Raw genomic sequence first — 15,856 nt, 5'->3', positions numbered from 1 at the left:
TTTTAAAAAAAAATATAAATATGGTACATTTAATAGTAAGTTAAAACAAGTCAGTTAAATAAAATAAAATAAAAGTAATCTAAAAAGGTAATCAGAATACATCACCGAAAATGAGTAACCTAGATTATGTGGTAACACTTTATAATAGCTGCACACTATGAATCATTAGGTAAGCATTAGTAAATAGTCAATTCATCATTTATAAAGCATTGTTCCAACAGTAATAGGCATTAGTAAGCAGTTTATAAATACTGCTATAAATGTTTTGTTTTTGAGCATATTTATAATTGTATTTTCATACTTTATTAATGATCAATTTATCATTTCTAAATGATTACATTATTTACAAACCAGTTATTTAGGAGTTGTCAGTGGTTCATAAGATCATTTAGAAAGTGTAAGTAAATGATTAATAAACTATTTAAAGTGGCAGAGCCAGTCACCAGACCTTAATCCCATAGAAAATCTGTGGAGGGAGCTGAAGGTTCGAGTTGCCAAATGTCATCCTCGAAACCTCAATGACTTGGAGAGGATCTGCAAAGAGGAGTGGGACAAAATCCCTCCTGAGATGTGTGCAAACCTGGTGACCAACTACAAGAACCGTCTGACCTCTGTGATTGCCAACAAGGGTTTTGCCACCAAGTACTAAGTCATGTTTTGCGAAGGGGTCAAATATTTATTTGACTCATTGAATTGCAAATCAATTTATTACTTTTTTTAAAATGTGTTTTTTTGTTGTTGTTGTTGTTGTTGTTGTTATTCTGTCTCTCACTGTTCAAATAAACCTACCATTAATATTATAGACTGATCATTTCTTTGTCAGTGGGCAAACGTATACAAAATCAGCAGGGGATCAAACAATTGTTTTCCCCCACTGTAGATTGAATAAAAGCACTTTAGAAATAAAGTTGACTTTCTGACTTGGCTTCTATGCATATTTAGGGTAGATAGATAGATAGATAGATAGATAGATAGATAGATGGATGGCCGCTTTAACACATTGTCTTAACTATAAGTAATGTTGCACCTACATATCTTCTAACTCTCATATAGTGTTAGTAGAATACTGGTAGGGTTAGGGTTAGAATAAGTTGACATTTACTTGCAAAGTTACTTATAGTCAGTAGAATATCTGTTGGGAGACCATCACAATAAAGAGTTAGTAGATGTGAAGCAGACAGTCTACTAATACTCTTATGAGAGTTTGTTGACATGTAGGTGCAGCGTTATTAACAGAATGTTCAAAAGGGACCATCAAAATAAAGTGTTACGGCATTTACAGATTTTTTGTTTTTCAACTGCTTACACACAAAATCTTTACTTGTCACACAATTTCTGAAAGCTGACACTCAAACAGCAGAAACACACACCAAATCTGCAAAACTATACACTAAAGGCTGATTTATACTTCTACATCGGGCCTACGCCGTAGCCTTTACGCCGTAGGCTATATGTCGGTTTTCATTTATACTTCTGCGTCGTTGTCCGCATCGACGTGCAGTACACATGCAGACCGCTAGTCTGCAGTGTCAACGGGCAAGTTGCTTGTGTAACACATTAAAATCTATTAACGTGCACATAAATACACACACAAATCATGTACATACGGAGGGAGATGTTCTAGCAGACCAATCACAGCGCTTGCGTTCCGCGTAGAATTGACACGCTGTTAGAATTTTGGAGAGGTGCACATCAGGCTATGGCGTAGGATACGCAGTACTACACAGAGCTGCGGCGTAACCTACAGCGTAGGTTCGACGCAGAAGTATAAATTGGGCTTAATTCTCAGCCTTTGACTTTTTTTCAATTTCATTAAACGCTTTTTGCAAAACACAACACACAATTCTCTATGTAACACACAAAAATCTAGCAGGAAGTAACTTGATTTCTTTTTTCAAACACAACCAATCAGAATGTCACACTAATTCATCAGCGCCTCACACTAAACATGTGCTTCACTGAACACCAACAAATCATGGGTTTAGAACATGGCCTATAAACACACATCTACACAACTACACATGCTTGATGTATTTCTTTGCTGTATTCACAACCACAAATGCTTACAGTTAAAATGTTTGGTTTCAATCTTGCTATCGTGTTTACTGTGAATTTTTCAATATATCTCTGCCAATTACTTTCAATCTTGTACAGAAATGTCCATAGGAGCTCATGAAAGAAGAGCTTTAGGTTTTGAATAACTGTGTATATGATATATCCAAAAATATAATATTATGGTAAAGGTGTTTGCAACATAAGAACACTTTTTACTTTTGAGATCTGTTTGTGATATTTTGAATGCATTACTTCATTTTGCAAGAGATGTGAGGCATTTTACATTTTGTGTGTGCAATTCTTGGATTTGTGTGTAAAGTTTTGAAAAAAAAGAGGCAAAGTTTTGAAAACGTGTGTAAGCAGCTGAAAAAAAGGTAAATGTCAGTGTTTCCCAAATGAAACAAAAATTGCTGTTAGTTTTAAGTGATGTGTGTAAAGTAGAGAACTGTGTTTAGACTTTTGCAAAACGTTTGTTGTACAGTATCAAACTGAATTTAAAGCATGTAATGTGCATGTAGTTTTGCAGATTTGATCTAAAGATTAGGTATATGAGTGAAGGGTTTTACTAAGTGGGGGTTACGATCGCCAGCTGGAGTGCCCATGAACTCCATTAGAGGGCACTCCACTCAGGACTCTTGCCATGTGTGTCTTGTTTTCCGAGTTTCATAGTTCTCAGAGTTTCCTAGTTTCCTTGCCTTCATGATCTTGGACTGTTCTGTAATGTGTGGGAGGAGTGACAACGGAGTTGGAGATCCAAATGCAAAGCTTTATTATAGAACGTATTCAGACAGGCAGGCTGAACCAGCAAAACAGTAATATCCAAGGCACAGGCAAAAGAGTAATCCAAAACACAGGCAAGGGTCAGAGCAGGTAGCAAACAATCAAAAAACAAGGAAACAGTCCAGGGACAAAAACTAGAAAACTAGGAACACGGGAACTGACTATTACTGATTTATCATGCAGCTCAAACCATTATGGGTAGAATCTCTCATCAATCTATTCTGATTCATCAACACAGTTTCAATGATGATTTATAATAAACCCTAAACCCAGGATAGAGCGGCTGAGTGAATGTGGTCTGGACTGTGTGGATGAGGCTCATTGTGTCAGAGACGCTGTAGAAGGACAGAGTTCCTGCACCGTGATCCACAAACACTCCTATTCTCCTGATGATGGACTTTACAGGGAGACGAGTCACTATGTTATTGTGTCTGAATGAGTATCTGGAGCGAGAGCAGAACAAACTCCAGGACTGATCATTATATCCAAACCTACACTCATAAACCTGTCCCTTCCTGCTGATGCTCTTATATGACACTGATATCTCCACACCATCATCTCCACTCCACTCCAGCTCCCAGTAACAGCGTCCACACACACTCTCTCTACACAACACCTGAGGCCAATAATCAAATCTGTCTGGATGATCAGGATACGACTGATCTATGTGAGTGTCAGTAATCACTCCGTTGTTCTCAGACAGAAGGAGGAATTTATTCACTGTGTTCAGATCCAGAGTCAGCCATTGGGAATCTGATGGAGATAAAACACATCAGAATCAGGAATTATGAACCTGTTTGATCTTTTCATGTATCTGAACTCTTCATGTTCAGTGTATCATCAGTGTCTCAGTACAGATGACCAGATATCTGTGCAAATCATCATTTACATAATCCGTTATAAAACTCTTCTTTCACCTTCTACAGAAGAACATGAACACACTCATTGAGTTTTTCTGCTTGATTTCTTACTGACTTACATTGTAGGAAGTCGTTCCTGGTCCAGAGAACAATGTAGATAAACGTGACTGTGGAAATCAACAGACATGAACAGTGTGATTCTCATGATCCTGCATCCATTCCTAAGACATTTCTAATATGATGTTCTCCATGATATGAGATGATGATGGACTGGTTTCTGAGAGCAGATTAATCTCCAGGACTTTACCTCTGTCTGAGATCTTCTTGAGCTTCTCTTTGCAGAAATCCTCCAGTTTTTCTTTAAGCTGATGAACAGATTCTCTGAGGCCGTCAAAAGAGAAGAGAGAACTGAAGGGATCGTCATTTACATCTATAGATTTAGGAGGTGCTGAGAGAGACTGGAAACTCTACAGAAAACAGAAATCAAAACTCATCAGCTCCACACTTCACCCAATAACCTGCACCAACTTCAGATTTGTGCGGCTCTTGTTGACTTGACTGATCTTTAGTAACTCACCTCAATCCAGCACTTTCACAGCATCAGCTTCATTCTTCTCATTTTCATTATATCACATTAGAGCTACAGATTCTAGTATTTGCCACTTACACTATATGTGAACTTTCTAGGAAATCAGCACATCAATAGAGTCTCATTGTAGGGATTAGTAGATCTGCTCAGAAAAAGCAGCTCAAAGGCTATGATTGGATTGACTATTATTTATAACTTTAGAGTAGTTAGAGACACTGAAGAGAGACACCTCCCAAGGACCCTTAAGACAGGTTAAAATGTTTTTGACATTCCATAGGAAAGAAATCAAATGTCTTGTTTAGCCTATATTTCCGTTTTCAGCATGCAGGACCAAAATTATTGTTTATAGACTACAGCTTTAATGAAGGCTATTATTAAACTACTATACAGAATAGTGAATATACTGCATATTGGTGTGCATATTTACTAGTCACCATAATAGCTAATTTCACCAGTAGCTTTGTATATTCAGTAGATTTGAATAAGTACATTATTTTACTGGGTGCACTATTTACATGAATCCACCATGATAATTAGTGTGTTTTAATGTAAAACAACAACAACAAACATATGCTGAAAATATCGCCCCAATATTTGAGAAAAGCCACCACAAATTCAGTCATTTTTGGCCACAAAATCAGAAAAAAAGCCCCCCAAAATTCTGATGAGACTGATTGGTAATAAACAGCCTCACTTCATGGTCAAATTCATCAATATGTAGCAGGCAAATAAAATTACATTGTAATCAGGTTTTGAGGATCTGATGCAATTTTGATGAACGTTACTCAGAATTACTGAGTTCACTGATTTCACCATGGTGTAATAAATCAGAAGGAAAAATGAGGTAAAAGCTGAAATGTTAGTGAAGTTTTGAACTGTTGGTGGGGCTAGTGGTGTTTGACAGCTAAATATACTGTATTTTCCAGAAGAAAGAGCTCAGAGAATAATTTCCAGAGCTGAAAGCCATTTGTAAGCGGCTTCTCTTTCAGAAGAAGACGATCAGATGAGAGTCTGACTGATGATTATATAATAAGACACTCATGAAATGTTTCTCTGAGTCTCCTGTCACAGTAGGATCTGCTCAAGTCCACTATTGGAGCTTTTCCAGTGCATGGTACGGCACGGTACGGTTCAGTACAGCTTACTTTTGGGGGGTTTTCCACTGGGTACAGTACCTGGTACCTGGTACTTTTTTTAATACCACCTCGGCCGAGGTTCCAAGTGAACCGTACCGTTACCAAAACGTGACATGTAAACTCTGCTGATCATTGATTGGCCGGAGAAAATCATCACTGCCTGCGTCATTGAACTTGCGGCACGAGACAACAGACCCGCTAGATTTAAATCAGCACAGCCAGCGAAGGATCGAACGCAACTGTTTTGAATGAGCGCACCTTTCTTTTAACAACTAAAAAATGGCTGTTTCGTTGTCTGTTGAGGAAGTACAGACTGTCTCTCGTTGATAGCCGAGGAGCGGATCCAGCGAGAGCGTGATGGAGCGACGCGGAATTGAAACGTTTTTCAGAGTCACGGCAGTAGAGGCGGCACAACTATACGACATGTAAATAATCCCGCCCACTCTAAAGCGGTACTAAACTGCAGTGGAAATGCAAACCGAGCCGAACTGAACCGTGCCGTGCCATTCTGAACTGTGCCGAGCCGAACTGTGGAAAAGCGCCATATGATCCTATTATTCTAGATCTGTGTTACCTGCAGGAACTGGATGTGATCCTGTGTGTGTGAAAGCTGCTCCAGCTCAGCGTCTCTCCTCCTCAGATCATTGATCTCCTGCTCCAGTCGCTCCAGTCGTCCTTCAGCTGGACTCACTGCTTGCTTTTCCTGATCTCTGATCAGCTGTATCAGCTCAGAGCGGCTTCTCTCAATGGAGCGGATGAGCTCAGTAAAGATCCTCTCACTGTCCTCCACTGCTGTCTGTGCAGAGCGCTGTTAGGACACACAGTGATTCAGGCTTCAGTGAGTCTGAACTGAGACTGAGACAAACTTCTCTTCTTCTCCAGACTCACCTTATGAGACTCCACAGCCTCTCTCAGCTGCTGAAGATCTTTCTCTCTCTGCTGGATTCTCTGCTGGAGCGTCTTCTGCGTCTCCATCAGCTGGTGCTGCAGGACAAACGGATGATAAGAAATATCACAGAAAACTACTGTATTATATAGAAAAATTATATAGAATAATAGTAAATTAGAGGCACAAGCGGAGTCCAGAGGTGTAAAGTATTTGAGTAAATGTAACTAATTACTGTACTTACTGTAGTTTGTAATGAGTGTTGCAGTTACACAATACATTTTGCATGGCACCTAGCTTTTCTGCAGCAGTTTATTTCTGCTACAAAGGATGTGATATCGCCTACTACAGAGCACTGAAAGTTGTCAACGAGGCTACTTTACATGAATGCAAGCACCTTAGCAAGTAGTTGTGAATCACATGTGTTTTAGATGACTGCAGCTGGCAATGACGCCACATCTCAATGCAGGGCTGCTAACATAGCGTTTCAATGCAGTGCGGGGGAATGAGAATATGGTAAGTTTTGAATGTTATATTCTGGAAGATGTTCCGCATTTAAGGAAGAAGCTAATTGTTTCTCGAAAACTGTTGTACGATGTGACCAGTCTGCAAGGCTGGTAGTCGGCTGTTGCGACGTGATTCTCTCTGAATTGGTTCAGGTATAGATTTTTATATGTCGTGGGATGTATGTTTTAAATCGTGAGTCCCGTATTCTCACTGCGGGGACATGAGTCTCTCTTGTCATCGCTCGTGGATTGCCTAATTCCACGAAGTCGGTACTCCCCATCCCACTCTCCCATTCCCTTTCTTGCCTAAGAGAAGGGAACAGTGGAGCAGCAGGGCTCATTCATTCGGGCTCGAGTGACTTCATGCCAGCTCAGCCCCCTCGTGTTTCACTCTCCCCGCATTGCCTCGTTTTGACGGTGTTTTTCACACAGGAAGAACAACGCTCCTCATCTGCTGCGAGCAGCTTGGTTTCCTTCAGCGCTTCCGAAGAGGAAACAGCAGTCAATGACTCAATGTCTTTGGCGGCATCTGATGTTGAAAAGTGGGTGTGTTCCGGTGAAGAGCCTAAAGCTCCCACTCTGACTCAGTCTACACGGCTGAGTTCAGACAGCAAGCTCATCCATGTGCTGTGCAGGGTTACGTTTCCTAAAAGCATTGTAAGCTTAAGTACATCATAGACCCATTGAAACCAATGGAGCTATGATCAACTTAGGCTTATGATGCTTTTAGGAAATGCAGCCCAGAGCTGTGGAGGATCTCGGCCTTGATTGGGCGGCCCCGGAAGAGCCCGCCCCTGGCCTGCTCGACAGATGGTTCCTGAATGTCAGTGGCCAGCTTCTTTCATGCCTGCAGTCCACGACGAGCTCACCAAGATGTGGCGAGCCCCCTATTCGGTTCATGTTAACCCTTCCACTTCTGCTGCTCTCACCACTGTTGATGGCGCTGAAGAAAAAGGGTACAACAAGCTTTCCCCTCTCAAAAAGGCAGTGGCTGCTCATCTCTGCCCACCATCGACTTGCGGCTTCAAGTCTGCAGCACATCTCTTCAAGACCCTGTAGGATGATTTGGCACCCCCAGCCACAGCTGTGGAACCTTCATGTCTGGCCCCTCGACAGGAGCCTACACAGCTCCCCGAGAGAGTCCCAATACCATTTTAGAGGCTAGAGCTCCGTCTACAAGACGTCTTTACATCCTTAAATAGTCAGTCTTCCGTGACTGGTGTTCAGCACGAAGCCTGGACCCGAGTTCTTGTGACGTGTGTCTCACGTCCTAACATTTTTACAAGAGCTGTTGTATAAGGGGCACACCCCTTCCACACTCAAAGTTTATGTGTCGGCTATCACAGCGAATCATTCCCTCTTAGCTAGCCAGTCAATCGGCAGAAACGACTTGATTGTTAAGTTTTTAAGTGGAGCTCAGAGACTAAATCCATCTCGTCCTAAGACTGTTTCTATCAGGCATCCAACTGGGACTGACCTCCAGAAGGAAGGTCCAGCTTGGGCTGGGGCATGCTGTTCGAGGGCAATCTGGCTTTGACATGGGACTTGTCTATATTCCTAAGGGCCCTTAAGGGCCCTCCTTTTGAGCCACTTCAAACGGCTGATCTACGCCCATGTCACTCAAGACCACCCTCATGTTGGCTTTAGCATCAGTCAAATGGGTCGGGAATTTGCAAACACTTTCGGTTAGCGCTTCCTATGTGGAGTTTGGGCCTAATGGCTGCAAGGTCATTTTCAAGATGCGGTTACATTCCTGAGGTGCTCTCAACTCCGTTCAGAGCCCTGGTCATTACCTTGTTAACACTCCCCATGGCGGACAGTGAACAGGGTGCCATCTTATTGTGGATGCCTGCAACAGTTTTGAATTGCAGCTTTTTGAGACGAATTTTCCCACGACTGTATTATGTGTGGTAGTATATCGACCTCCAAAGTATAATAAGAATATTATTTAGGACTTTGCAGACTTTGTGGTGGGGATTGCATTGAAATATGATGGCTTTTTAATTATTGGTGACTTTAACATACATGTGTGCTGTGAATCCAATGCATTTAATCTCATGCAGTCAGTCCGTCCTACCCATGAAGAAGGACATACTTTGGACCTTGTGTTGTCGTATGGTTTATGTATTACTGTCAGTGAAATATGTGACACATGTATTTCAGATCACCTGCCTGTTTTATTTACTGTGGTTGTTCCCAATTTGGAGATTTCTACCTGTGCTTCTGCATGCAGTGTGCGGGCAATTAACCCTTTAACTGCCTCACAGTTTTCCAGTGCTTTTAAAGACTCGTTGTACAACCCAAATTCCGGAAATGTTGGGACGTTTTTTAAATTTGAATAAAATGAAAACTAAAAGACTTTCAAATCACATGAGCCAATATTTTATTCACAATAGAACACAGATAACATAAATGTTTGAACTGAGAAATTCCTCAACATCAAATTGCAAAGGCTTTGCAAATCTCATCATCTAGAGTGCATAACATCATCAAAAGTTTCAGAGAAACTGGAGAAATCTCTGCGCTTAAGGGACAAGGCCGAAGACCTCTGTTGGATGCCCGTGGTCTTCGGGCCCTCAGACGACACTCCATCACTCATTGCGTGATTCTGACATTGACATTACTAAATGGGCCCAGGAATACTTCCAGAAACCACTGTCATAAACACAATCCACTGTGCCATCTGCAGATGCCAACTAAAGCTCTATCATGCAAAAAGGAAGCCATATGTGAACATGGTCCAGAAGCGCCGTTGTGTCCTGTTGGCCAAGGCTCATTTAAAATGGATTGTTTCAAAGTGGAAAAGTGTTCTATGGTCAGACGGCTCCAAATGTGACATTCTTGTTGGAAATCACAGACGCTGTGTCCTCTGGGCTAAAGAGGAGGGAGACCTTCCAGTGTGTCATCAGCGTTCAGTTCAAAAGCCAGCATCTCTGATGGTATGCACCCCCATGCACTTATGCATCCCCATAGTATGGGCAGCTTGCATGTTTTGGAAGGCACTATTAATGCTGAAAGGTATATAAAGGTTTTAGAGCAACATATGCTCCCCTCCAGACGACGTGTATTTCAGCAGGACAATGCAAAACCACATACTGCAGCTATTACAACAGCATGGCTTCATAGTAGAAGAGTCCAGGTTTCACCTATAGAGAACATTTGGCACATCATTAAATTAAAAATACGTCAAAGACGACCACAAACTCTTCAGCAGCTGGAAACCTATATCAAGAATGGGACCAAATTCCAACACCAAAACTCCAGAAACTCATAACCTCGATGCCGAGACATCTTCATACTGTTTTGAAAAGAAGAGGAGATGCTACACCATGGTAAACATGCCCCCGTTCCAACTATTTTGAGACCTGCAGCAGGCATCAAATTTGAAATGAGCTCATTTTGTGCATAAAATTGTAAAATTTCTCAGTTTAAACATTTGTTATGTTATCTATGTTATATTGTGAATAAAATATTGGCTCATGTGATTTGAAAGTCTTTTAGTTTTCATTTTATTCAAATTAAAAAACGTCCCAACATTTCCGGAATTTGGGTTGTACAATCTTGATGACTGTGATCTCAGTGTAGAATAATTCACTGTCTTATTTGACAGTATTTGTACTGAGATTTTGGACTCTGTTGCTCCGTTGAGGAAAAAACGTCCTAAAGTTGCCTGTCAAAACAAATGACAAAGCTTCATTTCTGTCATTACTTAATTGCCTGAGAGATTTAAAAATATGTCTGGATCAGAACTTTCTTTGTCTTAATGAAAATAAGACTGAGATTGTTGTGTTTGGTCATCCTGGGGATTTAAGTGCTTATGTAGATGCACTTGGTAATTTAGGTTTGTATATTTGTCCATTTACCAAGAATCTCGGTGTGATTTTTGAAAGTGCTTTTAAATTTGAAAAACAGATTAGTTCTGTTGTAAAAGCCAGTTTCTTTCAACTGAGACTGCTGGCTAAAGTCAAGCCCTACCTGTCGCATAAGGAGTTTGAAAGTGTAATTCATGCTTTTATAACTTCTAGACTAGACTACTGTAACTCGTTATATGTTGGTTTGGATCAGTCATCTCTTCAACGCTTACAGTTAGTCCAAAATACAGCAGCTCGGCTTCTAACTGGGACTAAAAAGTATGAGCACATTACCCCAGTCTTAGCTTCACTACACTGGCTTCCTGTACGCTTCAGGATTGATTTCAATGTATTATTGTTTGTTTTTAAGGGTTGGCGCCTGCTTATTTATCAGAGCTTTTACATGTCCACACTCCTGTTAAAGCACTGAGGTTGTCAAATCAGGTGTTCCTCGATGTTTCGAGAGCCAGGTTAAAAAATAAAGGTGACCAAGCTTTTTCAGTGGTGGCACCTACTTTGTGGAATAGTTTACCTGTACACATAAGAACTGCTCAGACTGTTGGAATTTTTAAAGTCGTTACTTAAGACACACCTGTATTCCTTGGCTTTTATTTCGAGCTGAGCTGAAACATTGTCACGTTTTTATTGTATTTGTCTTGTTTGTTTGTGAGTTTTTCCGGACATTGTTAAGCACTTTGGTCAACCATGGTTGTTTTTAAATGAATATATAAATATAACAGAACTGAACTGAACTGAACTGAACTATATTCATGTGTGCATCCCAAACCACAACACTAATAATGGCTTTTTGGAGTTGACATTGTATATCTTCAGCAGCTAATGTTACAGCAAGAAAACAGTAACGGTGGACTGTTGCTTCTCACTCAGGTCTGTGTTTATACAAATAGGGCAGAAAGCGTCACAAATGGGCGGAACGTTTTCCCGAAGATGACATGTATGTAGGGAGAATCTGGTATTCACTTGTTCTGAGAGACTGTTACAGATTTATTGGGATGTTAAAAAAATGAGTGAGTGGATTTTTTACCATTACCGGGTGGTTGTTTTCACACACTGCAGCAACACAACTGTGTTCAAACACCTTATAAAAGTGATTTTTGGTCCCTTAATAACATAATAGGTCCCCTTTAATCAAGGTCTATTTTACAAAAGATTGTGTTGATACATGTTTCAGTGTCAGCAATATTTCATCAGTGTCTAGTGTTAAATACCTGTTTCTCTGTCCTCTGTGCTGCAGCTGATACAATGTCATGGTTTTTATGTTCAGTAATCGAACACAGCACACATATACATTTCTGATCAGTGCAACAGAAAACCTCAAGGAGCTTCTCATGTTTCTGGCAGATCATCTCCTGCAGTCGTCCAGTGGCATCAGTCACTTTGTGTGGCTTACGTGAATGAAACTCCTCATGACGCTCAAAATGAGTTTGACAGTAAGATTCCTGACACACCAGACATGACTTGACGGCTTTGTATTTTCTTCCAGTACAGACGTCACACAGCACATCTCCAGCTCCAGCGTCACAGTCAGCAGAGAGTTTGGTCTTCTTCAGTTTCTCCACCACTTCAGCCAGCATGGTGTTTCTAGCTAAAGCAGGTCTTGGACTGAAGGTCTGTCTGCACTGAGGGCAACTGTAGACTCTCATCTGATCCTCCTGATCCCAGCAGTCTGTAATACAGCTCTTACAGTAACTGTGTCCACAGTGGATCGTCACTGGATCCTTCAGGAGATCCAGACACACTGCACACAAGAACTCATCCTGAGAAACTCTGGCTTCTGCCATTTTACTGCATGAATACAGAGACACAAACACACAACAGCTCAACCACACTTTCACTTTCTCTTTCCCTGAACTCATGTGTTTCCTGTTTCCTGGTTCTGTGTTCGAGTGACGTGAGCAAAACAGGAGTGTCTGCAAGTCTGTACTGCCTTCTACAGACTGTACAATTTCAGATAATCTTATAAGATCATTACAAATCACACTGTGCGACATGGATCTAATAAATGTACCGGTGTATATAGACTGTACAATGATGACACCTATTTAATCGTAGGCTACAATGTAAGTTTGTATAGAAGAATAAAACTTCGTCAGCATGCACTTGTGGTAAACAAATAGAGTAAGGTGAATCACGCTTTGGCGTGGTGGTTTTAATGTGAACTGAAAAAAGAAGTGGAGGTTGTAAAGCAGGACAATAAATCACTTATTGGAATTCTACACATCACTATTCCTTTTAGCTGTTTTCACCTCCATTGCATTTCTGTTTTAGCACCATTTTAGCAAGGTTGATGTAGGTTTTAGCAGCAAACACACTGTGAGATGGTCATCCTAAATTTCTGACACTGGCAGAACATTTTTACTGGCTATCTTTGGTCGCAAGACCATGACATCAACCGTCTTTGAACCTCTCACAGTGTAAACTAGGTTACTAAAGCCCATATCAAAGCCTGTAAAAGAAAATAAATAAATAAATAAGATGCACATGTAAACATGACATTATGTGATTTATTGTAGTCTATTGTGTCTGTGGTAAGCTGACAGATCCATGCTCCAGGATTTTTAGGGTTTTTATACATTTGTCCTGACAACAGCCTACATGTGTTCACTCATTCATTTGCATTCACGACTGATTAACAATACAAACTACTGACCTTTGATCAGTGTTGGGCACGTTACTTTAAAAAAGTAATTAGTTATAGTTACTAGTTACTTCTCACAAATAGTAACTGAATTAGTAACTGAGTTACATCATTATAAAAGTAACTAATTACCAGGTAAAGTAACTATTGCGTAACTTTTTTTATATTTTTTTTATGTTCACATATGTCAAATAACTTGGATGCCCCCAATATTAAATGAATGAAATGGACACTAAATAGAATAAATTATTATTATAAAACATTGTACTATTAATAATCTATTTTAATATTTCTGTGGGACAATGTGAGAGACACCTATCAAATTCAATATATTATTGTAAATAGTATCAACCAATTATATATATAAAGTTTATGTTTGTAAAATGGCACAGATTTTTTTTTTTAAATATCTGACATAGCATCAGTCAGTCAAGCATTATAATCTGATATTATGATAATTTAGCATTATATGATGATAGAACTTTAGTAATTATTTGTCATGTTGACTGAACTTAGGACTGGTGGTGGTGCTTAAGATATTGTTTGTCATTTAATGTTTCGATTAAAAAAAGAAAAAAAAACTAAAAATAATACTGATAAGATAACAAAACTACTACGAATTCTACTACTAATAACAATATAAAACGCACTAAGGATTAATGAGCTGCTGGGTTCATGAATATTAATCACGTTGTCTGCGTTCGCTCGAGTTGATTTGCTGAAATCAAAACAGGGATGATAATAGGTGAGCGCCAGCCAATGAGATTGTCACTTGCGCATTAGCTCCGCCTACTACCGGAGAACCAGGCAGTTCTTAAAAACTGAAGAATTCCAAAGGAACTCCGTTATTTTGAGAGGAAAATACAACAAATAATATAGTTTACATGTAGCGCGTCAATTCTGCATGTTATGAAAGACTATCTTGCTCTGTATCTTTCTTTGCGCGTGTGAGACAAAGCGACGGCGAGTCGTGCGCCTTCACACTAGAGTTTACGGTATGTCAAATACTACACTGTGCATCCATTCATATAAACTGAAAAATAAAATGATAATAATATTATAAATTATAGTAACGCCGCATTTTATTGTCAGTAACGGGGGAAAAAGTAATTCGTTTGATTACTTGTTACTGAAAAAAATAACGCCGTTAGTAACGCCGTTCATTTATAACGCCGTTATTCCCATCACTGCCTTTGATGATGTTGCTTTATTGATTTCTTGATGTAATTAATTATTTTATTGAGCTTATTCTGCTGTGTCGTTTGAGCCAGGTGTGACATCAAGGAAGGCGTCTTTCATCTGACTTAACAAAATGACACAAAAACACATTCCAAGATTGAATCATCAAAACAATGAATCATATGAATCATATTGATATTTTGTGTTTAATCATATCACAATAAATGCATTTTTTACATATTTGCTTTCATTTTGGCACTGCCAATCATACCTGTTTTCCATTTCCTACCATGACATTCACTATACCACCTGTATAGGGATCAACTATGGCTCCATAATCAACACTGCTATTTTGAATTCAGAATCAACAGAAAAAGCAGCGGAGTAATGACATGCTTGTAATTTAATTCAAAGTTAATTCACCAAATAGTCTGAAGGGGTAAATTTTCTTATTTTTTCTTATATTCTTGAATGTGTTCTGGTTTGGTGTCTGAGAGGAGAGTGAGAGTCTGAGCCATGTCAGGAGTGCAGTAAAAGAGAATAATATGCACTCAATTTGCAATGAACTCATCCAGTCATTGTACAATCAAATAAATAAAGATTCACATTTTCTAGAAAGAGACTTTTCAGTTTGAATCTTGGATCTGTTTTCATGATAGCTATATGAGACTGCGTCTAGGGTCATGGAAGTCAATAATGTGCACATATATCCACTAACACATATACATAACATTTGTAACTCTTTTTAGGGTTTACGGCACCATTAGTTGTATTTGTTTTATATTACATTATAAATATATTATAAATATATTTATAAGTAGAAGTAATGTCAGCTCAGGTTTACGCTGTGAATGTCTTCCAGCTCTCTTCCAGTGGCGTCCTGACAGATAATTTGAAGGGAAAAGATATTGCCTGTTTTATCTAAACATGGAGTTTTCAGTGCTTGTCTAGGGTTATGAGAAGCATATGATCATGGAACAGGAGAATCAGCAGTCGTCCAAATAAGTGGCTACCACTTCCAGTCCTGGGGACTCACTGCTCTGCACATTTTGCATGTTTCCCTTATTTAACACACCTGATCATCATCAAGACACTATGCCCCAGCACTGTGGATCAACAATCAACAACTGGCAGACGATCTGAATGAGTTCTTATTGCAGGTTTGAAAAAACACCATCCACACCTCCTGCAACCCCCCTCACTCCTCCTCCTACACTGCAGATCAGTGAAGATGATGTGTGTCAGGCAGGGGCGGCGTTTCTGTATGAGAGAGTATGGCAGTCACCATACCCTAGCCCAGTCAGGTGTGCCGTGGAAAATTATCCAAACTTCATATCTCTATTATATTTCGTTAT

At 39.8% G+C, this 15,856-nt stretch overlaps 1 protein-coding gene across 1 annotated transcript; it reads right to left on the bottom strand.

The window, feature by feature from the left end:
* Positions 1-410: 410 nt before the first annotated feature.
* LOC131552970 (tripartite motif-containing protein 16-like) lies at positions 411-12,523 on the bottom strand. The gene is made up of 6 exons (XM_058797225.1): positions 11,893-12,523; positions 6,309-6,404; positions 5,995-6,228; positions 4,003-4,162; positions 3,815-3,862; positions 411-3,588 (listed from the first exon to the last, which is right to left on the bottom strand). The coding sequence occupies exons 1-6, from the start codon at positions 12,463-12,465 to the stop codon at positions 3,065-3,067; spliced, it is 1,635 nt and encodes a 544-aa protein (XP_058653208.1). The 5' UTR covers positions 12,466-12,523; the 3' UTR covers positions 411-3,064.
* Positions 12,524-15,856: the final 3,333 nt, after the last annotated feature.

The sequence above is a fragment of the Onychostoma macrolepis genome, chromosome 14 (genome assembly GCF_012432095.1).
Source record: "Onychostoma macrolepis isolate SWU-2019 chromosome 14, ASM1243209v1, whole genome shotgun sequence".
Classification (NCBI taxonomy): Eukaryota; Metazoa; Chordata; class Actinopteri; order Cypriniformes; family Cyprinidae; genus Onychostoma; species Onychostoma macrolepis.
The sequence above is the reverse complement of the archived record's forward strand: the minus strand, read 5'-3'. Positions and strand labels throughout refer to the sequence as shown.